This window comes from Chelonia mydas, chromosome 1, assembly GCF_015237465.2.
Source record: "Chelonia mydas isolate rCheMyd1 chromosome 1, rCheMyd1.pri.v2, whole genome shotgun sequence".
In the NCBI taxonomy this organism is placed as follows: Eukaryota; Metazoa; Chordata; order Testudines; family Cheloniidae; genus Chelonia; species Chelonia mydas.
Window position 1 is genome coordinate 224916859 of NC_057849.1, and position 24605 is coordinate 224941463.

General features: G+C 41.3%; 1 protein-coding gene across 17 annotated transcripts in view; it reads left to right on the forward strand.

Moving 5' to 3' along the window:
• The window catches only part of PHF21B (PHD finger protein 21B), a 206892-nt gene that overhangs the window by 31257 nt on the left and 151030 nt on the right, over positions 1–24605 (forward strand). Inside the window, exon 1 of one of the 17 annotated variants that reach the window (XM_037914606.1) lies at positions 19646–19668. The exons of the other annotated variants lie outside the window; for them this stretch is intronic. Within the exon in view, the coding sequence (XP_037770534.1) occupies positions 19661–19668 (8 nt within the window). The 5' untranslated portion in view covers positions 19646–19660. Of the gene's footprint in view, positions 1–19645; positions 19669–24605 lie in introns of those variants that run through there. 17 annotated transcript variants of the gene reach the window in all.

A 24605-nucleotide genomic window follows, 5' to 3' on the forward strand; every position in this document is an offset into this window, starting at 1 on the left:
GTACTATGCCCTTCTCCAGTCTTCTGGGATCTCACCTGTCCTCCATGAATTCTCAAAGATAATTGCTAACAGTTCCGTGATTGCTTCAACTAGTTCCTTAAGTACCCTAGGATGAATTTCAGCATGTCAAGGCTGGGCTGTCTGTCCATTTTTGGTTACTGTCCCCAAGAGTTTAGGTTCTATATGAACACAGAAGAGGGCTGCAGCATGTAGCATACACATCAGTGATGTGACATGCAGTCCATGTCTAATGGTATGACATGCCTTTCACTTCACTGACGTGCTTGCAACATGCCACACTGTGCATCAACCACCAATGACATTTGATATAAATTATTTCCATTTGGTTGCATTCTTTCACACATGATGTTCTGTAACAATTCATTAAAGAACATTTATCATTTATAGTAGTAACTAACATTAAGTTTTACATGGTTTGTTACATGAAGAATAATAGAAAAATTCAATGTAAGAATATAATTAATTTCTTTCTGGTACAAATTAAAATCTTCATGTACGTATCAAAGTAATTTACAGTTCCACAGACCTTCAGTGAGTCTCCAAATCCACAGGATGTCCCTAGATGCTAGATTTTTACTTCGATAGCTGAGATAATTGACAGATGTGTACTGTGCAAACTCATGTACCTACCCACACAGCTTCTTTTTAGCATACCCGTCTACGCCAACTCACACACACAGCAATTGTTCCATCTCAAAGCCAGAATAACTTAAATCCCCCCAAACATCTTGGGCCAAATTCTTGCCTGGTGTAATACCATTGAAATTAATGGAGTTGTACAACAGAAAACTCTGCGCTCCCTGAGATTTGGCTTTTAGAGGTGGTCCCATGCTAAACTCCTTGAGCTTTTACTATACAAGCACAGCTAGACTCAGACCAAGATGTTTAAATTACAGACCATGTGGATCAAGTGATATGCATTTTATAAGAGATGGTTGATTTCTGTTGACTCTCAAACTATTGAAGTCCATGGAAAGACTCCCATTGATTTCAATGGACTTCGGATCAGGCCCATAACATCCAATCCAGATTCTGTTGATGTCAATGAGAGTTTTGTCATTGACCTCAATAGTCTGTGAATAAAGCTCTTCAGTGGGCTCAGGGATTGTCCCACCACTACCTGAAGCACGTGATGATGTCTGCTTTAGAGAACATGGATGTGTGGTTATGAGGGCAGAATGTCACCTTTGAAAAGCAACCCTTTAATTCTTCTTGATAGAATTTTTTTCTGTTTTATGAGACTTCAGCACACAAGCAGTAGAAGCCTCTCGCTTGTATAGCCTGCCAATGAATTCTATTTTCTGTGTACTGAGATAACGCAGTTAAGAGTTTTTGCTTTTTAGCTTCATGTTCTCTTGGGCTTTAGTGGCAAAACTCCAGTTTGCTTCAAAATGTACTAAATTTTGTGTAAATGTTGCAAATCGATCTATTTACTTACTACTGAGCCCACCACACTAGTGTAGTCAATAGCTAGAAATATACTGTGTTAATCCTCGTCTACACTGTAAAGTTTTGCTGTCATAGCTATGCCAGTTAGGGGAGTGGAAAAAAATCACACACCCCTACTCACTAGCCCAACAAAACTCCCAGTGTAGACACAACTATACTGACAGAAGAATGCTTCTGTCAGTGTACCTAATGTCATTCAGGGAGGTTCTGTTAATATGCTGAGAGAAAAACTGCTGTCAGCATATGCTTATTCTACACTATGGGGCTATGCTGGCATAGCTATGCTGACCTATTCTCTCTAGTGTAGACATAACCTCAGTCATTGGCTCTCCGGAAATGGTACGCCTTTTAGATCAATCCTTTTCCTCCCCTGATTTATGCTTGGTAGTGGGAGTGGAACTTTAACACTCTACAGCCCAATGACAATCACACCTGTCTACGCCATTTGGGCCTTGATTGTGTGAGGGGCTGATTGCTCCCACTCTTGTTTACTTGAGTGGGAATTGGGGGAGCTCAGCATTTCTCAGGAAGGATGTTCACACCTCACTGAGTTGGGCCCTGAATGATTTTGAGTTGAGCATAAACAATTCTTGGATTTATTAGAGAACATCAGTGCCCATGGCAGCAAAAGCAATAAGACTTGGTTTCAAAGATCCTCAGTGCTTCTGAAAATAAGACCCTCAGATTCCAAAGAACAATTTAAAAATGATGTGAGAGCAGAAATATTTTCTGATTTTAAGAGTACTATTTTCTCTAACCAAATCAGATTTTTTAAAAGTTGTTTTACTCTTTTATTGTATTTGACTCGTTTGATGATCTTGTCACAATTTACAATTCTTGTTATTATTATTCTGTTCAGTAGCCTCCAGGTGCTACTTCTTGTGTGCAGAAAACTTGGCACTTGTATATATTTACTCCTAATGAGGAGCCTTTTGAGAAAATGCATTGATTTCTAGATCAACATCACAATTTTAAATGGCCTTTGTAAGCTCAGTTACAAATAGCTGTTTAGAAAGTTCAAAGTCTAAAATTAATTAAAGACTAAATGTAAGGCACTCTTCGATATAAAATATTTAGTCGTTTCCTTTGTTTTAACACTCTTGCTAAATCAGTAACTAGTGTTAGCAACACATTAATTTGGGTATTGCTTTTTTAAAGGGATACTAAATATTCAAGTTCAGTTCCATTGTTCTAATAGCTGTGGTCCTGTCATTTGCATTTATACGAATGCTGGCTAACATTCTGCGGGGGAATGCTGTGATTTCAAATATATTGTTGACAACATTTTGATATTGTGACATAGAAGCTCAAAACCATGAAGGTGTGCTTTTCTCCAAGAGTCAGGCTTGGTCTGTGCTTAAAACTTATATTGGCATAGTTCTGTCGGTTAGGGGTATGAAAAAACCCACACCCCGACGACATAGCTATGCTGACAAAACCCCCAGTGCAGACACAGCTGTGCCAATAAATGGGTGCTTCTGTCAGCATAGGTAATGTGGTTCAGGGAAGTGGTGTTCTTATACCTGTAGGAAAAACTCCTTTTGTCTGTGTAGGCTGCATCTACTTAGGGGGGCCTATGCCAGCATAGCTATGCCAATTGTGGCTGTGTGTTATATACATGGCCACAGAGTTCCATGCATGGGAAATGGTTAGATTTGTGATAGGGAGAAAATCCCTGGAAAATAAAGTTCCTCTTTTGACAGTCTGATGTTTTCCCCTTTAAAGTCCATACAAGGGTCCCATGGGGCAGGATCAGGCCTCTAGCTTACTCCAGTATCACGTGTGTTAATTTGTGCTATATATTCATGCATGACTGTAAATGCAAAAGTAAACAGTTTGATTTAATTCTTTAGTAACATCATTATCCTGAAGTTCATATGAGCTCCTGGAATTTCCCTTCCAGAATACACAGATCTCTACTACACAATTTCCCTAGAAGGATGACCAGTTGCACTTCAAGGCAAATAAAGGGAAGAAACTGTCCGAAATATACAAGATGGTGCAAATTTGTAGGGAGACAATATCCTGTAATGTTTTATTCAGGGTACAAAAATCTCACATTTGTAAAAGAGTGTATGTTTGTTCCTTGGACATGTAATATTATTTCTATAAAATTTATTATTATTTTATTTTATTTGTATGACAGTAGCACCTAGAGGTCCCAACTCAGATCTGGGCCTCATTGTGTTAAGCAATGTACAAACACACAGTAAGAGGTAACAGAGGCTTAGCCCAGGGGTTCTCAAACTTCATTGCTCCGCGACCCTCTTCTGACCACGAAAATTACGAGACGACCCTGGGAGGGGGGACCAAAGCCTGAGCCCCGCTGCCCTGAGGCCGGGGGGGGGGGAGCAAAGCTGAACCCCAAGGGATTCAGCCCCAAGTGGGAGGCCTGTAACCTGAGTCTTGCCACCCAGGGTTGAAGCCTCAGGCTTTGGATTCAGCCCTAGGCAGTGGGTCTTGGGCTTTGGCTTCGGCCCCAGGGCCCAGCAATTCTAATGCCAGCATTTGGGGTCCTGACTCACAGTTTGAGAACCGCTGGGTTAGCCTAATTAGACAAGAAAGAGGCAGTGTGGTATACTGGATTGGGATCTGGACTGGGACTCAGGAGATCTGGTTTCATTCCTAGTTCCCCCACTGGGATTGCTGGGTGACCTTAGGCAAGTCCCTCGTTGTGCCTCAGTTTCCACATCTGTAACATGGGGATAATGATACTGACCTTCTTTGTAAAGTGCTTTAATAGCTAATGATAAAAAGTGCCGAATAAGAGCTGGGTATTATTACTAAACCCATGTTTATAGGTGGGAAGCTGAGGCACAGAAACTTTAAGTGACTCACCTAGGAAGACTAGCAGAGCTAGGAATAGAATCCAGATCTCCTGAATCCTAGTCTAGTGCTTTAACCTCAAAACCATCTTTACTCTGTACTATTCCAATCGCGTGATTCCCAGTAGCTCTTTAATGGATTTAAGCTGTAGGAAATAAGGCATCAAATAAGGGACTTCCCTTAAAAACAATGGACAGTGCTGGTCACCCACGTCTTTGAGCGGTGAGCACTCCAAACCATTCTACTTTTTCATTGGTGAAATGTGGTAATTAGTGGTGGCTTTGACATAACGAAAATCAGTACAGTACACCTGTCTGCTTGCCTGCTCAATCTCTTAAATTAAAACATTTGAGACCCAAATAGCATTTCTGATGGCATTTTCTACTGCTTTTGTTGCAGTGTGAAATAAATGGAAAAAGCCACTGGCCTCTCCAGACAGCAATAATGAAAAATGAGAACAAAGCTTCATTTTTTATCCTTGCTGAAATGTTTATTTGAAAGCAGCATGGCAAGGTGGTATAGTTTGATTTGATTAGCAAGTCTAAATGTATTAGCAGCAAGACAGAAACTATATTACAATTAGTGATAATTAGTTGCACTGATTACTTCAGACTGCAAAACTGTTTGACAGATGTTTTTCTGTGGCACGGTATTAAAATAAGAGGGTACTTTACCCTTGCCAAAGGTTCTTAGCTTCCTATGTGGCAATACCTTATTCTAATTGCTATTCACTTATAAAGTCTCCATTAGAGCTTTGTAATTAGTTACTTCACAAATTCACATAGCTGTAAAAAAATTACAAATTTATTTTTTTAAGTGAATTTAGTATCTTCAGATGTTGATGACTGACAGCCCTAGAGACGGAAGCCCTCTCCTTCTCCGTGGAACACTGACTGCCTGTGCAGTGCCTGGGCCCTCTTCTCCACCCGCGGATCTGAACTCTGGTCTTCAGGCCTGATTCAAAGCCGACTGACCGTGGAGGGAGTCTCTCCATTGACTTCAGTGGGGTTGGTCCCAGACTCCTGGAGTGAGAGAGTTCAGTCTCCATGTCCACGCAGTCTTTGACCTCTGTAATACGCAACAGGAATGCCTTGAATCATCTGGATTAGTAGCAAAATGACTCGGGGGGTAGGATTATTTGAAGTAAAGCCCTTTAGGGGGCAATATCCCATCGTGATAAAAAGGCCTATCTGAATACATTAGCTAGTCTGGGCCTCACAATGCAGAGAAACATATACAATCAAATTGCCATTTTAGAAATGAACAAGCAGACATGAGAAAGGCAAGACAGGAGCCACATTTCACATGTCTATAACACATCACATTCCTAAACTGCAATCTTACTAAATACTCCAGGTAATTTATAGATACCATTCCAAAGAGAGGTTTCAGAGTAACAGCCGTGTTAGTCTGTATTCGCAAAAAGAAAAGGAGTACTTGTGGCACCTTAGAGACTAACTAATTTATTTGAGCATAAGCTTTCGTGAGCTACAGCTCACTTCATCGGATGCATACTGTAGAAAGTGTAGAAGATCTTTTTATATACACACAAAGCATGAAAAAATACCTCCCCCCACCCCACTCTCCTGCTGGTAATAGCTTATCTAAAGTGATCACTCTCCTTACAATGTGTATGATAATCAAGTTGGGCCATTTCCAGCACAAATCCAGGTTTTCTCCCCCCTCCCCACCCCCAAACCCACTCTCCTGTTGGTAATAGCTTATCTAAAGTGATCACTCTCCTTACAATGTGTATGATAATCAAGGATCGGCCATTTCTAGCACAAATCCAGGGTTTAACAAGAATGTCTGACCACACCACACGATCCATGGTCTACAGCCAAGCTCTGCGATACAACCACATTTGCTCCAACCCTTCAGACAGAGACAAACACCTACAAGATCTCTATCAAGCATTCTTACAACTACAGTACCCACCTGCGGAAGTGAAGAAACAGATTGATAGAGCCAGAAGAGTTCCCAGAAGTCACCTACTACAGGACAGGTCTAACAAAGAAAATAACAGAACGCCACTAGCCGTCACCTTCAGCCCCCAACTAAAACCCCTCCAACGCATTATTAAGGATCTACAACCTATCCTGAAGGATGACCCAACACTCTCACAAATCTTGGGAGACAGGCCAGTCCTTGCCTGCAGACGGCCCCCCAACCTGAAGCAAATACTCACCAGCAACCACATACCACACAACATAACCACTAACCCAGGAACCTGTCCTTGCAACCAAGCCCGTTGCCAACTGTGCCCACATATCTATTCAGGGGACACCATCACAGGGCCTAATAACATCAGCCACACTATCAGAGGCTCGTTCACCTGCACATCTACCAATGTGATATATGCCATCATGTGCCAGCAATGCCCCTCTGCCATGTACATTGGTCAAACTGGACAGTCTCTACGTAAAAGAATAAATGGACACAAATCAGATGTCAAGAATTATAACATTCATAAACCAGTCGGAGAACACTTCAATCTCTCTGGTCACGCGATTACAGACATGAAAGTTGCGATATTACAACAAAAAAACTTCAAATCCAGACTCCAGCGAGAGACTGTTGAATTGGAATTCATTTGCAAATTGGATACAATTAACTTAGGCTTGAATAGAGACTGGGAGTGGCTAAGTCATTATGCAAGATAACCTATTTCCCCTTGTTCCCCCCCCCCCCCCCGACGTTCTTGTTAAACCCTGGATTTTGTGCTGGAAATGTCCCAACTTGATTATCATACACATTGTAAGGAGAGTGATCACTTTAGCTAATCTATTACCAGCAGGAGAGTGGGGTGGGGGGAGGTATTTTTTCATGCTTTGTGTGTATAAAAAGATCTTCTACACTTTCCATAGTATGCATCCGATGAAGTGAGCTGTAGCTCACGAAAGCTTATGCTCAAATAAATTGGTTAGTCTCTAAGGTGCCACAAGTACTCCTTTTCTATTCCAAAGAGAATCCCTTTTCATTTTTGGTGTCCTTTTGGATAAACAGTTGCTGTATCAAGCCCTGAATACATTTCCTGTAACACAACCGTATTCTCTAATTTCTAGGAGCTTTAGAATGAAGTGTTCTGACTCCACCTCACAATGATAAACATTAAACTCTGACTATCATTCTGTTCCTTAGAAATAAAATGATATGATTTTGGATGTCTTGCTTTGGGTGTATGAGCAATAATCCTATTATCAGTCACCCAGAATAAACTGAATTATGATCTCTATTTATATAGACCTATGTGCTGTCTGTGAGCTGTTTGAGGGCAGATAAACTGAAAGCATTTATTTATACATGCCAAACATGTTTGGGGTTTCTCCTACACTTATATCTTATGTTATCATACATATATTTTGCTTGTCATTTGACATCAGGGTTTATGTACTTTACAGAATACCTCCCTATATTGTGTAGACACAGTAAGTCATAGCAAAAAGGGATCATTCAATAGCTATGCAAATAGCTTGTATTTAAGGAATGTGCAACAAAAAACCGAGAGGTTGCATATCTGAAACTGCCCACAATAAATCTTTAGCTATTCATAGAACAACTAGCTGCATAAGAAATGTCTGGTTGCTAATATCATATCAGTTTGCATGACCAGTCACGTCATGCCTATCAGTTCTTTTAGAAATGTGTGCACATTTCCAGCCATGCAAAGTTATGCATATCAAATACTAATTAGGAAAAATAACTTGTGCACCATATTCGGGTGAAGTAGTTTAGATCTACAACACCCTTCAAGCATTTCAGCAAGACAGTGAAGAACTATGTTTTTGATTATAGAATCTTCTGTCTGATGTATCACTTATCTAGGGAGACCAGATGTCCTGATTTTATAGGGACAGTCCCAATATTTGGGGCTTTGCCTTATATAGATGCCTATTACCTCCCTCCTGCATCCCAATTTTCACACTTGCTATCTGTTCACCCTACACTTATCCCTTTTAGCAGCTAAGGTAACAGGATATTGAAGAAGCATCTGTCGTGTGACAAACCTAGGATCATCTGAATGACTTCTACCTTGTAGAATTCTACAGGTAAGTTGTCAGGCTGAAGTGTAGAAACAGGGTAACGTTATAGAGAATAGAAAAGGGTCAGGTAACCTGTGCCATTAAGAAATGTTAGGACAAAATTGTTTACGGAGTTAATTCTCTAAAGGCTTGCTCCTGCCCTCAACTCTCCCTGACTTCAGTGGGAGCAGAGGGCTTTCAGCACTTAGCAGGAGTACTCAGTACATTGCAGGATTGAGCCCAAAGCGCACAGCTGAGCTCCAGCAGCAGTGTCAGCTCTGTTCTTGTACGGGGGGAATCACTGGTTGAGACAATTATATAGAAAATGAAATGAAATAAAATTGAGAAGAACAGAAGAAAGAGAAGGCGAGGAAGCAGGAAAAAGACTGGTTAACTGAAGGGCTGAGCAGAACTCTTCTGTGGTGCTCACTCCTATAATATCTGCCTCCCACCACGCTCAACTGGGAGCTGCTTTTTTCCATGGATCTCAAAGCAGTTAATCACATTTTAATAAAGCCTTATATTCCCCACATGGAGCTACTGTGGGAGATTATATTGATCACCATTGTAGATGGACAAACTAAGGCAGAGATGGTTTAAGCGACATGTCCAAGACTAGACAGGAAATTAGTGACAGAACTGGGAATAGAACTCGCGCAGTCCTGAGTTAGTTCTAGCTGCTAGACAACTCTGTACAGTCTGTGCAATATCTATTTATAAAATCAACAGAAGAGACTCCATTGAAGTAATTATACTTATGCAGATCTAGTGCTGCAAAAGTAGTAACTAGAAATTGGGTAATATCCTTTTAAATAGTTTAGGAGCAGCCTTAATGGGCCTCTCTGTATTCCATTGCAGAAGCTAACAGATCCTAACAGAGCAACAGTGTGTATGTATAGCTAGGCCTTATGTCTGTCTGTTTTTGGCAGTGTACAGGTATAAGTTTTGAAACTGGCTGTCCCAAGATGTATGCTGTAGATGGGGTGAACTATTTGATAATGATTTAAGAAGTGGTTAGAATGACGTACTTGCTGGCAGCATAAATTTGTAGCTATCAGTTCTGGCAAATGTTTCATTGAATGCTCCCAGATACATAGGCTTGGCAGAATTTGATTTTTATTTCTGTGAAATTTAGACAGATGAATCAATGTTTATTTTTAATCATTTCAATTGTTTTATCTATTTAAATTTTGTGAAAAATTATGGTTTTAATAATTGTGGGTTTTTTTAATCAATTTAAATTTTTCAGTTGCAAGATATTATGGCAGTGGAATTGGACAATTATTTAATTGCAGTAGATGTGAAGATTCAAAAAAAGCTTTATAACCAATAAAATACAAATTGTCAACTTCATGCAGTAAATATCCTTAAATCAAACTCTAATAAGTTCTCAAGCAGAATTTTTTTTTACTTTGCCTATCTCTAAATTTCAATTATTATTGATGGGAATAGTTTTTTATTGGTCTCTGTGTATATGGTGAAATCTGTTTACATTTACTTATTTTTAAAAAGTAATACATCCAAGCCTATAAATAAAATATGTATTTTATTCAGATTTAAGAAAATGATTTTATGTTAATAAAGAAGAATTACAGAATTGGAGATGGACTCGCACAGCAACCCTGTGTCTTAACTACTGAAAATTATGTGTGGGTTTTTCATAATTTAGATTCACACATTGATCCAAATTTTATATTAGGGGCCTGTTATAATGGGCTGGATCAAACCCCCTAATCTAAGCATATGAGAATGCTAGTGATAATGATGGAGTTTTAAAATCAAAACCAAACTGCATAATTAGGTCCTTTTCTCCCTTATTAGGCCAAATAAGAGCATCCAGTTTAAACACCCTTCCATCGTAGGCAGTGTTTTCAAAAATCAGGACCTGAATCTGAATTTTGTACCTTGGATCTGTCTTTATACAAATCTGAAGTTTAATGGGTCACTGTTAACTTGAATTCCCTGAAACCGACTCATTTAAAAAATAAAAAATATCTAAAAGAACTCTCTTTAAAAATATATCCTGATTTATTACAAATTTAAGGATTTACAAATAAGGGTTTTTTTACTGCTTCCTTGCTGATGTTTATAAGTGTCTTTTCAGCAGGGGAGAGGAGTGAGCAGAGCAACACCAAACTGGTAGTGTGTGAGATGGAAAGTGCAACTGACCATCAACAAAACACTGAAACTGACTTGACACAAATTACATTCAAATGCACAAATGAAGCAAACCTAAAAAATTAGGAAATGGTTTTCTTTTACTGATTTGCTTCAGTTTTAGTAAGCTGACGTATTCCTGGTAGCTTGAGTAGTTAAAATAATTTGACAGAAATATTAGTTTTGAAGTTCACAATGTTCCATCAGTGTCCCTAAGTACAGTGTTACAGTTCTTACAATATTTTATACAGCTGATCAACTACAGTAAATCTATTTTTAAAAATCGCTTGGTAATTATTGACTAAATAACAACTGTCTTATTAGCTCTAATCCTGACTAATGTGTATATTAAAACATATTTATTGGTGTTCAGTGTAGAATACCTGGTTTGTTAAATTTCAGTTACTGTCACATTCAGGGAATTCTGATTTAAAGTGTTATGCCAGTAGGAGTGGAATGATGCCTGTTATTTAAAAATAACAGGCATCATTCCACTCCTTTCCAATTTCTTTCCCTTCCAATTTCTGATGTGACTTGACATCCATCTTGCTTTGTCAGGCCACATTGGGCGATAGTGAGTCGGGTGAAGGCACACAACCTGATGGAACCAGATGCAATATGATGCCTGTGTCCAGCTGTATCAAAAACCGGACAGATGCCTACAAACAGTCTATATCTATCTGTCTGTATGCAAAAAGAGGATTTAGAAATGGTAAAGCTAACTGTTGGCTGCATAATTTGTTGCAGTGCATGGATGAGGAACACAGCCCAAGTAGCTTTTTTCCAATGCCAGTATCATTTAGTTCGGATAATATAGCCGAAGTCACTGTAGATGATGCAATTACATCTTACCGCCGAACACTCACAGATGCATGCACAAAAGACTTGAATATATTAAACATGCATGTAATATGCAACTGTGCATAGTATTTGTACTTTGCACCAGAGAACTTTCTTGCTGAGAGCTTGTTTGTTTGAGGCTGGGAACTTTTAAAAGCCCCTCTCCATCTCTAGCACAGCAAATCTGCTGGCTCAGTTTTGACAAAGCACAGTGTGGTAACACAAGGCATTGTTGGCTTCAGTTTCCTCCTATGCTTCTTAAACTTTCATCTCAAAGCTTCGTGTCCTCACTTATGCTGCTTCCCAGTTATCAAGGAAATGTACAGGGTATTGTACATTTCCTTGATAACTTGGTAACATGATAACAAATGTATTAGGCCTTTCAGAATTTGATTCGTGCCATTGTTTATGAATCATTCAGTTTGTTTGGTAGGAGCGAAAATGATCTGAATAGCAATTTGCAAAATCTGATTTACGATTTAACTTCACTTAAAAAAAAATAATTAGCACCAATGCTGAGGGCTCTCAACTTTGTGTAGATTTTTTTTCCAAGCGATGAACTTAGTCCCAGTGAAAAGCAAGAGATTAACAGCACAGCAAAACCACAATGTAAAATTCTGCCATATGAGGCTAATTTTCTTTTTAGCTGGCTTTTGGTGTAGTATGTAATCTCCCTACTTTCTTATGTAAGTTTCCTGCTTTTACTGTGCATACATTTCCTTCTGGTGAGTGAGACCCTCAAAATGTGTCATAGCACCCTGCTATTCATGCAGCAGGTGTTGCGCAGGCAATCACAGTCTGTGATTTCTCTGTGGATATATCTTTCTGTAATCCTACTATGAACTAATTCACAGAGCAGTCTGCTTTCTTAGTTCCGAAAGAAACTGAAACCACAAAACCCATCTCACTTGTGACCATAGCCTAGTTAATGACCAGGGTCAAATTCACCCCTGGTGTAAGCAATCAGCTTTTCCTCAGATAAATATGACCCAAAGTTTCTATAGAGCATTAGTGCTAGGACAGTGATACAAAATCACTAGTCTTGTGCATGTTTAAGATAGCTTTGTGCTGCTTTTATGAAATGTAGCGGTTAGCCAGTAGTTACAGAGGCACTCTGGCCCAGATCCTCAGAGATATTGAAATCAGTGAGCCTAAATATTTATTTTCCTAAGTATTTATGTAGTCTCCTTTGCTTTAATATCTGAGCACTTTGCAAGCATCAGTGAATTTATTTTCACCATGAGGTATGGAAGTCTTGTCTCCATTCTACAGATTCAGGAACTCTCACTCTGTAGCCAACGATCCATTTGTTAGATCCTTTTTTCAAAACCTATCTCCTGGCCTACTGTACCTGTGTCTGCAAAAATCTAGGCAATGTATGGAACCTCAACCCCTCCAGGAAGTCTTTTATGGACCTATTCTGGATTGAGGCCCATAGTTTGAAAACTGTAACACTGCCCAATTTCAAGTATCCACCTGGGAGGTGGAGCACCAGCAATTTGTCAGGCCTTTGACCTGGTTTCTACCCAGATTATTGACATTTGGGCTACAGCAAGCCCCTTTTGTATCTCTGTGTACCAACCCTTCTCAGCTTTGAACAGCACTTGTTTGTTAAGCCCCACTTTCCATTTGGTCCGCTTACAAGTTGGCATCTGCAGAGAAACCCTCTGATCTTGGCCTTCGTTTGGTCAGACATTTGTTATGCACTGCAACAAGAAGCTGCCTGCGTAGTGCACATCAAGCAATGTGCCAGTCTTTATCCTTGTCAGCGTTATGCAAATCCACAGTACTGATGTTAATGCTAGTTTGGTTTTTATAGCTTGGTGACAGCAACAGCCCTCAATATTAAACACAAATATACGTACACAGTTACAGCAGTGATTACTGTAGATGTTCAGCTAGTCATAATATTTGCACTTGGGGTGATAAGGAGCTTTGAATGATAATAGCACTATAGTAGGAGCTTGTTAAAGTGACAGGAGCCCTTGTGTCATTATTGAGTTGTGCATTCCTGCTTGCACTCCTACTGTTTTCTCATAAACTATCCCTCTCCGTTTGTGTATGTAACATTCTGAAAGAGAAGCCAGTCTTGCTCAGCCATAGCAGCTTGAGGCTAATAAATGTGGTGGTCTAAATTTCCTGTAGAGCTTGACACACTTTAAGGTAGCAGCGATACTTTGGTGTAGAAAAGAGGAAAGTATTTTAATTTCATGAATCCTTTTTTATTTAGGTCCTGTTTTATTAAAATAAATCTGTCCCTATACAGCAGGGGTCGGGAACCTTTCAGAAGTGGTGTGCCGAGTCTTCATTTATTCACTTTAATTTAAGGTTTCGCGTGCCAGTAATGCATTTTAACATTTTTAGAAGGTCTCTCTCTATAAGTCTATATATTATATAACTAAACTATTGTCATATGTAAACAAGGTTTTCAAAATGTTTAAGAAGCTTCATTTAAAATTAAATTAAAATGCTGATCTTACGCCGCCAGCCCGCTCAGCCCGCTGCCAGCCTGGGGTTCCGTTCACCTAGGCCGGCAGCAGGCTGAGTGGGGCCTGTGGCCAGGACCCCGGATGGCAAGGGGCTGGCAGCCAGAACCCCAGACTGGCAGGGGGCTGAGCGGGGCTAGCGGCCGGGACCCCAGACTAGCAGTGGGCTGAGTGGCTCAGCCCACTGTCACAGCCCACTGCCAGTTGGGGTTCCGTCCGCCAGCTCCTGCCAGCCAGGGTCGTGGCTGCCGACCCCACTCAGCCCGCTGCCGGTCTGGGGTCCCGGCCCTGCCCACATACAGTGGGTACCTACCTTCTCCCTGGTTCTAGCCATTCTCTTCCTCTCTCTCTGCACTGAGCTGAGGGTGGGAGTGCACTGAGCACAGGGCTGGGGGTGAAGGAGCAGGCTGGGGGTTGGGGTGTAGGGTCTGGCTAGGAGCTAGAATGAGGGAGGGGACTCAGGGTTGGGGCAGGAGGTTTGGGTGTGGAGTTCTTACCTGGGAAGCTCCCATATGGTGTGAGGGATGCAGATGGGAATGTGGGGTGGGGGGTGCAGGAGCTCCCGTTTGGTGCTCGGGGTGGGAACGTGGGGGGTGCAAGAGTCTGGGCATGGGGTGTGGGGGGGCTGGGGGTGTGTGAGGAGGGTGTAGGAGTCAGGGCAGAGGGCTGGGGGCATGTGTGGGGGGTGCTGGAGTCAGGGCTGGGGTCGTGGGGGGGTTCAGGGTTCAGGGCAGGAGGCTGGGGGTGTTTGAGGGGAGTGCAGGGGTCCGGGCAGAGGGCTGGGTGTGTGTGAGGGGGGTGCAGAGGTCAGTGCTGTAGGCTGGGGTGTGTGGGGGGTGCAGGGGCAGAGGGCTGGGTGTGTGTGAGGGGAGTGCAGGGGTCAGGGCAGAGGGCTGGGGGTGTGGGCTAGGGTCCTGGGTTGCTCCCAGCCCCCTGCCCAGAGCGGCTCATGGCAGGGGGCTGGAGGGGATTTGCCCTGATTCCACCTCCGTCCCCACCTCTTCTCCGCCTCCTCCCCAGCTCGAGCTCCCTTCTCCCCCTCCCAGGCAAGGGCCATCAGCTGATGGGCGACAGAGAGGGAGAGGAGGAGGAGGGGCAGGAACCCAGCTCTCTGGGGGAAGAGGCGGGGGAGGGGGACCTTGCCTGCCCTGCAGCAGCAGCCGGCAGGACCAAGCTTCTTCACCCTGCCCCCGGGGCGGGGGGGGGGGCGGGGAGCGGGACGGGGCAGGCAGGATTTTTAATGGCATGCTGCTGCCTGCTGGGGTCCCGTTGGGCAGTGGGCTGAGTGGGGCAGGCGGCCGGGACCCGGCAGGCAGCAGCGTGCCATTTAAAAATCGGCTTGCATGCTGTCTCTGGCACACGTGCCATAGTTTGCCGACCCCTGCTATACAGGATGATCAGGTCCTAACAGATACAGTTTTTATATAGCTTGTATTTGCTAATAGAAGTGAAGCTGCTGTTCTGCAGCCAGCTTCTTTGAGCAGTGCCAGCTGTAAAAGGAGCAGTAAGAGCCGGCTCAGTGATACTAGGGCACAGCATGCTTTGTCCTTCTGTTCTTATTTGAATTCTAAGAGGACAGTCACGCCAGTGGAATAGCAAAAGCATCAGCCCCAGTCCCTATCTTTTCCTCCAAGTGCACCCAACTCTGAAAATACAATTTGTGTGATCATACTAGATTCTGTAAAGAGAGTCCCTAGAGAGCAACACCACAGTGAAAGTAAAATTGGTCAGTGAAAACTGGGCACTTTTTATACTGTCAAATGAGTGGAGAAGAGCCACCTCAATTTGTTATCAAGATCTGCTGGATGAACAGATGCCATTGGATGTCCTTCAAAAACAGCCCCCGCCCTCCTTCCCCTCACTTGCATTCGCTGAAGCTCTTTTTTGTAGTCTGGACTTCCAGGACATTTTAATTCTTTCTACTGAAGTTTTATAGACACCCATTTGGACATGTTTGCATAAGTGCTTCCCTTATCAATCCCCTTTTTTGCAGGGTTTCATATTTTGACTGTAAAAACTTGGTCCAGCATGCACTTAGCAAGTGGTTCATAATATAGTCTAATTGCTTTTGTATTTTGGAGAGCATGGCAAAGACACCTATTTCTGTGTCTTATTTTAACTGCTTTGCTGCTGTGTTCAGCTGCTGCCTCTTCATGCTGGAGCTCTTTGAAGCATTTTCCCCAGTGGAGTATTGGGCACTTCAGTGAGGAACAACTGCAAGGAGATGCTGGTCAAGATCTCCAAAAGTGATTTGGGGTTCCTCCATTTTTGGGTGCCCAACTTGAGATGCCTCTAAGGGGCCTGATTTTCAGAGGGTGGGTGCTTAGCACTTTCTGAAAATCAGGCTCCTTTAAGGTGTGTCAAGCTGGCACCCAGAAACAAAATCACCCCAGATCACCCTGATAAGTCACTGAGCTCTGTGAGATTTGCTGCTCTAGCTGCTACTTTAGGCAGCGCTCAGGTGCTTACACTTGCAAGCGTGTTTACTGGGCTCATAGAGTAAGAAATAGCAGGAGAAGTTTTTAAACGTGCCTGGAGACGTATTTACATGACAACACTAGAGATAAATCTGTAAAAACTGTTACGGTCTGCTGGGTATATGCCATTTGTTTAAGCAGAAATGCAAATACATCTTCTCCTGTCATATTGGAGACCTAATGGATAAATAGTACACATTTGGAATTATCTCGAATTAGAACTCCCTCTAGGAAGGCTAACCAGCCAGATTTCATTTCCTGTGAGCTTTCTCTATATGTTACAAAAACCCATAACGACATTCAGGCTGTTTGCCAGGTATCGCACCACCACTTTACCCTATAGTGCAAGTGGTCTCTCTCTCTTGGTATTAAATACTACTGGGATGGGTGCTTTAAAACTAACTGAATTACGATGGATGGATAGACAGATATACAGAACAAAGACTGCTGGAAAAAGTCTTGTCCAACCTCTTCTGCCATATTTGGCTCTACAGTGGCTTTGTAAATAGCAGAAGCAAAGCTCTGCAGTTAATGCCATCTTTGACTAGGAGTTTGTGTAAAAGAAAAAGAGTGGAAGAATCATCATATCATGTTGTTACGACCTGCAGCCCGATCTGCTTGGGAGGTTAGCTATTGATTTAAATGAGAGAAAGATCAGACCTGTTATGCTTTTTATTAATGATATTGGCAGTGGTATGAGTGGAGAATGGCTGGCAATTAGGCTTGGACCAATTATTGATTTATTGTGATTTTCTGTATTGATATTTATTTTCAAGCAGCTAATACTGATAATCCTTCACAGTGCAGAATGGGGCCTCTTTGACCTGTCTTTCTTTTATAGCACTCCAGATGAATCCACTTTTCGTGATCTAACACTGTCCTATCAGTGGTGTGGGATAGATTTTTAGTTTAAAAATGCCTGCTGGCTCCCCTGTGTCTTTCAAATCTTTGTTCATTGGCTAATGCATGAGAATTGCTCCTCCCCCCTCTTCTGAAATGACTTCTGCTTTAAATTTCTGAAGGAGAGAGGAGAGAAATCCTCAACTCTCAGACGGAGAGCCATGATTAATAGTGGTTATTTGTCAGCAGATAACCAATTAAAAGAAAAAATATTTTTCACCTAGCCTTACAATCAATGTAGTATAAAGCCACAGATATAATAACTTGGAACAAATGAAAATATCCATGGTATAAACCCGCAGAATTTGGTTCAAAATCTATAAACATTTAGTTTATAGAAATCTGCGTTAACTCCTTCAAAAACTGCACAGTCTATTGGATGATTCAGATAATCACCATCAGTCCTCCTGAGTGGACAATAAACTAACATTAAACAGCTGCAAAGCCACTATATTTCAAAGTCCAGTAGAGCTGACCACTCGCTTATCTGTTCATGAGATTATATAAAAATATATTCAGGAGTAAAGGAAAGGTATGTTTCAAAAGTAACAGCAACACAACAGTCTCCTTTCAGTTGTAGTGACGTGGCTCATAAAGGAGAGTTGCAGATGGCTGCTTAAGACCCTAAGAACACTCTGTGTGTTTTGGGTCTGTTGAGGTCACTAGACCTGTATCTGCACTTGAACATCAAAACCGTCTGTAGCAGCGGCATTGAGATCACGTGAAATCTTGAGTGCATTCCAGAGGCTGAGAAGCTTCACTCGCCCTTGTGTTTGTTGCGTTCAGAAACAAATATTTGGGGGGGGGGGGGAGCAAAAATAACTCAGTGCCTAGGACTCCTTCCTTTCCTTTTTCAGCAAGGGCATTTTGCTGAAGCATTGCCAAGCCTTGCATTTCTGCCTAATGGAACTTTCTTTGAACCCAAGAAGATAAAGCACTTCCAGTGCTTCCAGTGAATAACAAGAGAGACAAAAAGAGGCTTTCTTTTCCCCTTGGTCAACTTCGCTAGATCTTAAGGTTTTGTTTTTCCATCATTTCTGTTTTGATTAGCATGAAGCATCTCGTTCCACAGTGGTTATATATATATATTTTTTTTTGGAAGAACAAAGACCCCCTTTGACCTGGATTTGGATGCATCTGTGACAGCCTACTTCACTGGATGCCAGCTGAGCATAGTGCATTTAATTGATGAAATAATAATGATGAACCGTGCCTGAACTTGCTCTGACGACCACTTGAAGCAGAAGCTGTAGTAAATCAGGTCGGCATTGCACCCTGGCAGTAGTTGTCCTTCCCTGTTCTTGGTGCATTGAGGCGTTGCATAAGTGTTGAGCTTTGCGTCCCAAACATGTCCCCACAGGGCTCACTTCATTCCCATTTCAAAACTCATCTCCCCTTCCTTTAATTTAAAAGTTGGCCGAAAGAATCCTTTACTCACTTTTGTTTTTATGTGACCCTCCTAACCGCCAGTTGCATTAGGCTGATTAAAACCTAGAGCTTTCTCTTTCTAACTATCTTAATGTAAAGAAAAGCCCGAGTAGAACTGCAAAACAGACTCAATGACAAGGTAATATAACTGTCTGTGTAATAGTTCTTTAGTATGATTACTGCAGCTACAACTTGCAGGTTCTCTCTAACAGCCTAATAGTTCTGCATAACAGCCTCCAAAATGGGACTTTCACTGATGACCAAGGACCTAATCCTCGAATTTTACTCCAATTATGTAAGTGAGTAAGCTTTGCAAATAGGGCCCCAGTTTTTGGTCTCAGTTCTTAAAAGATCATTAGAACATACTGTTGGTTGGTTTGGTTTTTTTGCTTTGTTTTGGCCATGCCTAATTGCCAAGCCCTTTTGCGCTAACATTTTGAAAGAAGAAGTTTGGAAGACAAATACTCCTTCTATAAAGTCTCCCTATGTGTGCTTTGCCATGGAAATTGGTCCATTGTTTTCAGGACCGAGGGTGAGTGCAGACAGAATAAGTACAGGATGTACAAGAAGAAAAGACTTCCCCCAGCCAGCCTTTCTATGGTCTTTGTCAGGATTCAGGCTGTTTGTCCACTTTTTCTTTCTTTTTCTTTTTTTTTCTGGTGCGGTGGGGTGCCAAAATGTATCAATTAATTACAGCGAAGTGTTCAAAGAGTTATTTGATTTGCAAAGAGCAATATTTATGCTCAGATGTTGTCTTATCATGCACAATATAGTGGAAGGGTATTTTAAACACCATTGTGACTGTGTGTGTGTGTGTGTAATTCAAACCTCATTTATTCAGTTAATTAGCATTTGGGATTAAGAAAGGAAAATAGTTTTTTTTTTCTTTTCTACAAGAAACTCAGTAAAGTAATAGGCATTAGGTGAGGCCAGTTTTTTTCAATATCTACTCAGAAATGTTCATTCTACAGGAAATTACATTTCTCCCCAAACTGGTTGGCACTGGACTACCTGAGGCATGCAGTTCTGAATTCCTTGCCACTCAGACCTCCCAATGAGCATGTAAGTTGCGGGAGTTCTGGGAATAGGGAAGACAGGCTTAGTGCCTTAGTGTGTATTCACACAATACTTGCTGAGGGGAGAGGATTCAGAATCATTCAGATGCCTGTTTGCCACACTGACCCGCTTTAGAAAGATTCCCTTTGGCAGAATCTGTCTGTGTGGGAGTGTCAGTGCCAGTTTCCCCACTCTCAGGATCTGTTCCATTTGACAGTATGAGAAGCACATTTCCCCCATACTTCCCTCCCATAAGAAAATGTTCTGTTTTTTGATGAAAGGGGAATACTGTGCGCATGCTCTCAGAGGAAGTGTTGCAAGCAAGACACGAGAAGTAATCCTTCCTCTCTACTCCACGCTGATATAGCCTGAACTGGATCATTGTGCCCAGTTCTGGGCACCACATTTCAGGAAAGATGTAGACAAATTGGAGAAAGCCCAGAGAAGAGGAACAAAAATGATTAAAGGTCTAGAAAACATGACCTATAAGGGAAGATGGAAAAAATTGGGTTTGTTTAGTCTGGAGAAGAGAAGACATGATAAGTTTTCAAGTACATAAAAGGTTGTTACAAGGAAGAGGGAGATAAATGGTTTTCTTTAACCTCTGAGGATAGGACAAGAAGCAATGGGCTTAAAATACAGCAAGGGCAGTTTATGTTGGACATTAGGAAAAATAGAGTGGTTAAGCACTGGAATAAATTGCCTAGGGAGGTTGTGGAATCTCCATCATTGGGGATTTTTAAGAGCAGGTTAGACAAACACCTGTCAGGGATTGTCTAGATCAGTGGCTTTCAACCTTTCCAGACTACTGAATCCCTTTCAGGAGTCTGATTTGTCTTGTGTACCCCCAAGGTTCACCTCACCTAAAAACTACTTGCTTACAGAATCAGACATAAAAATTCAGAAGTGTCACAGCATGCTGTTACAGAAAAATTGCTTACTTTCTCATTTTTATCATATAATTATAAAATAAATCAATTGGAATATAAATATTGTACTTACATTACAGAGTATAATATAGAGAGCAATATAAACAAGTCACTTACACAAACCAAAACTAGAAAAGGAATTCTAAGAGTGCTGAACTGATTATCTTTTCACATACACCTGTTTTATATGGGTGTAACTCCATTCACGTCAATGGAGTTACTCTTAACTAACATCAATGCAAGTGACAGCAGAATCACTCTCTCCATCCATATCTTAAGCACAATAGGTTAGGTTCTGAAGATGTCTTGTAGCCAAGTGTATCACCGTGTGCAGCAATCCATGTGTCACACAAGTGCAGAAATGAACAGGATCTTGTTCTGCTTGTTAGGTTTCCTGAGGTTTTATTGGTATGTGTTTATTAAGCATAGTTCTCCATGTGTTTCTTAAGCATAGTTTTCCAATGCTAACAGAGATCTCACAAAGTATTTGTGTTGGACCCTGACAAATCAACTGGAAAAAGATATTCAAAATCCAAGAGAAAATGGAAAAATATTCAAAGCAGATTATGGGTTGCCACAGCAACATAGCCAATTTACCAACAGCCTTACCATGACACAGCCAAGAAGGCAACTCCAAAGTTGCCAATGTAACTGCCTTTGCAGCTTGACCAAAATATTTAAGAGAAAAGCATCCAAGCTTTGAGTGCCAACAAAAGCAGAAAAGGACCCATAATATTGTGCACTTCTAGAGCACCTTCAAGTTTGGATCTCAAATCTCTTCACAAATATTAATTAATTAGTGCTCTCAACTTCCTGTGAGGGAGGTATAATGATGCTTGTTTCAGAGATCAATAAACTGAGTGGCTTACCCAAGGTTATACAGGCGCAGTTTAACTGTCACTTGAAGCCAATGGAAAGAAAGATTCCCATAGTCTTCAATGGGAGCTAGACTGGGTCAAGAGTGAGCGAGCCACAAGGCTGGCAATTGTAGTCTGGAGTCACGAGTCCCATTCCTGCACTCTAAGCATTAGACAGCACTTCCCAGGGGCTTTTGTAACATTCTTGAATGGAGGTTCTAAAGCCACGGGCCTCAAGTAGGTAAGGTGTATGTCTTGGTAAGAAATGAAGGTCAAACATGCCCACTACAGAACTGCCATTCACACCAGGCTATCTTCACAGAATCATAGGACTAGAAGGGACCTTGAGAGGTCATCTAGTCCAGTCCCCTGCACTCATGGCAGGACTAATTATTATCTAGACCAGTGGTTCTCAACCAGAGGTACGTGTACCCTGGAGGTACACAGGAGGTCTTCCAGGGGTACATCAATTCATCTAGATATTTGCCTAGTTTTACAACAGGCTACATAAAAAGCACTAGTGAAGTCTGTACAAACTAAAATTTCATATAAACAATGAATCATAGAATCTCAGGGTGGGAAGGGACCTCAGGAGGTCATCTAGTCCCACCCGCCCCCCGCTTAAAGCAGGACCAATCCCCAGTTTTTGCCCCAGATCCCTAAATGGCCCCCTCAGGGATGGAACTCAGAACCCTGCATTTAACAGGTCAGTGCTCAAACCACCAAGCTATTCCTCCTCCCGTCAAAGTAACTGGGCTACTCACCTGAGTGAAGTTAAATGCTTCCGTAAGGCTTTGCAGGACTGGGGCCTTAACTAGTATATAGTATACTTAGTCATAATATGTAGTCGGTTACTGAGTTTTGGATTTTTAACATTTTTTAAAAATTATGTTTGTGGGATAAGGATTTTTATTCACAGTAGTATATGTTTGCATTTATTAATTTATTTTGATTTCTTTTAAAATTCCTTAGGAAAGTGTATGTAACATCAAAAATCACACAAGATTCTAACAGTTCCTTACCTAAATTAGTAATCACATATTTCAGATTTTTAAAAATTAAAATTGTATAAAAACATGGGGCACAATAAAATATGGATGATTGACTTCACGTACATAGAGCATGGATGTGCAACAGATAGATGATTTGGGAATCAGGTAATGTTGGATATTGAAATAGTTCTTAAAGTAAGGTTGATGCACTATATGCCCTTTAAAGAATAAAATAACTTCTCATGTTTATATTTGTTTTTAAAGAGACTCTATCAAGTAGTTTTGATCTTTCTCCCGTACCCCCCAATATCTTTAAAAGTTTTCTAAACTTTTATACAAATCAAACAGTTTTGCTGAATTTATTGTTTTATCTTTAATGAAAGATATTTTTTAAAGATCTGGAGTCTAAATATTCCCCATAAGGGCTGAAGCACAACAGTACTGAAACACACAGCATTGTGCTAGTGCATGACGGTCTATAAATAGAAAGGTGAAACTGACCGGTCCAAGTGTTCACTGACTGAGCTGAGTAAAATATAAATAGTAAGCAAATAACATCAGTGGTCAAGATTATTGATGTTACGGAGTCATCTATTGAACTCAGTCAAAATCAGGGCCCCATTGTACTAGGCACTGTATAAACCTATATGAGACAGACCCTATGTCCAAAGAGCTTAAAATTTAAATGCATTTTATTTTAAAAATTCTTTCGTTCTTAATATTCTAAGAGTGGGCAGTGTGGTCTGGTGTATAGATTGCCGGCCTGGGGCTCAGGAGACATGGGTTCTTTTCACCATTCTTCCACTGGCCTGTTGATCACCATGGGCAAGTCATTTCACCTCCCCAGGCCTCAGTTTCCCCATATGTAAAATGGGGATAATGATATTTACTTCCCTGGGTAAAACGCTTTGAGGTTTACTGATGAAAATCTCTAGATAAGAACTAAGTATTATTATTATTTATTATTAATTAATGCAAATAAATACTTATTTTAACCTATTATTTTTAGGTGAACAGAAACCCTTTTAAAATGCTAAGGTCATTTTGTTCAGTCCAGATCACCCCATATATCATTTTTGTCCCATTATATTTTTATTCCATTATGGGCTAGATCCTGCCTCTCGTGTCAAGCCCAAGTAGCCAGGAGATCAGTGGGAGCAGAAGGCAGGTTGGGAATTTTCATCCCTGGAAACCAAAAGCTGCTGCAGCCACCTGCGCTCCCATTCTGTGGTGAGCAATGGCTGATCGATCCACATAATGCTGATTCTGCCTGCTGCACCCCTGCCTTTTCCCTATCCTGATGTGACCAACCTGAACCCAGCTGTGCAGGACTCTGTGACTGAGCTGAGTAAAATATAAATAGTAAGCAAACAACGTATCCCCATGAAAGTACCTCATATAAATCCTTCCTGCACAACAGAACTGCACCATGACAGATCTGTGGCCATAGAAAAGTGATAAGGATTTTAAACATCACAGCCCAAGCCTTGGGTCTGGCTGATCTCTCAATTTAAGGTGTGGTGGGGAGGCAAATCATCACCTTGGTGGAACTGATTCAGGCTCTGAGGCAAGATAGCAGCCTGTGGGCCACTATACCAGTGGGGACTTGACAGAGTGAAGTGTAAAGACTGAATGGCCAGGTTGTGCCTCACAGAGTACCCTTTTCAATTGCTACTATACTGAAGTACATGGATATATTGAAATAAACATCTGTTCTTCTGTTACACTTCCTCACCTGCAAAATGATCAAGTTACTATTTGGCAGGTGAAAATTCACAGGACTGATACCGCTTCTGACGTTTTAACTCATAGTGATTTGTTTTTAAATAGCTGAACTGATAAAAAGGGCGTTTGAATGGACATGCTGGAAGAACTTTAACAATAGTGCAGTACCTGGCATTGGTGAATATTCTAGCTCTTATTTCAAAAGAGTAGAGAGACAGTCAAGTGCTTCAGGGGAACACTCACTTTCTATGATGATACGGAGATGAGTATGATATAAATACCTGGATAGCAGAGGACAGGCTTGCTCACATTTAGGTGAGTTGAAATCATCTGTTGTTGAGCTGAAAGTACCTCTGCAGGCTTGAAAACCAGCTCTATATTTAGCATCTGTTACCTGTGGAGAGCCTTGGAAAGCAATGATGTGGCTTTAAGCTGCCATT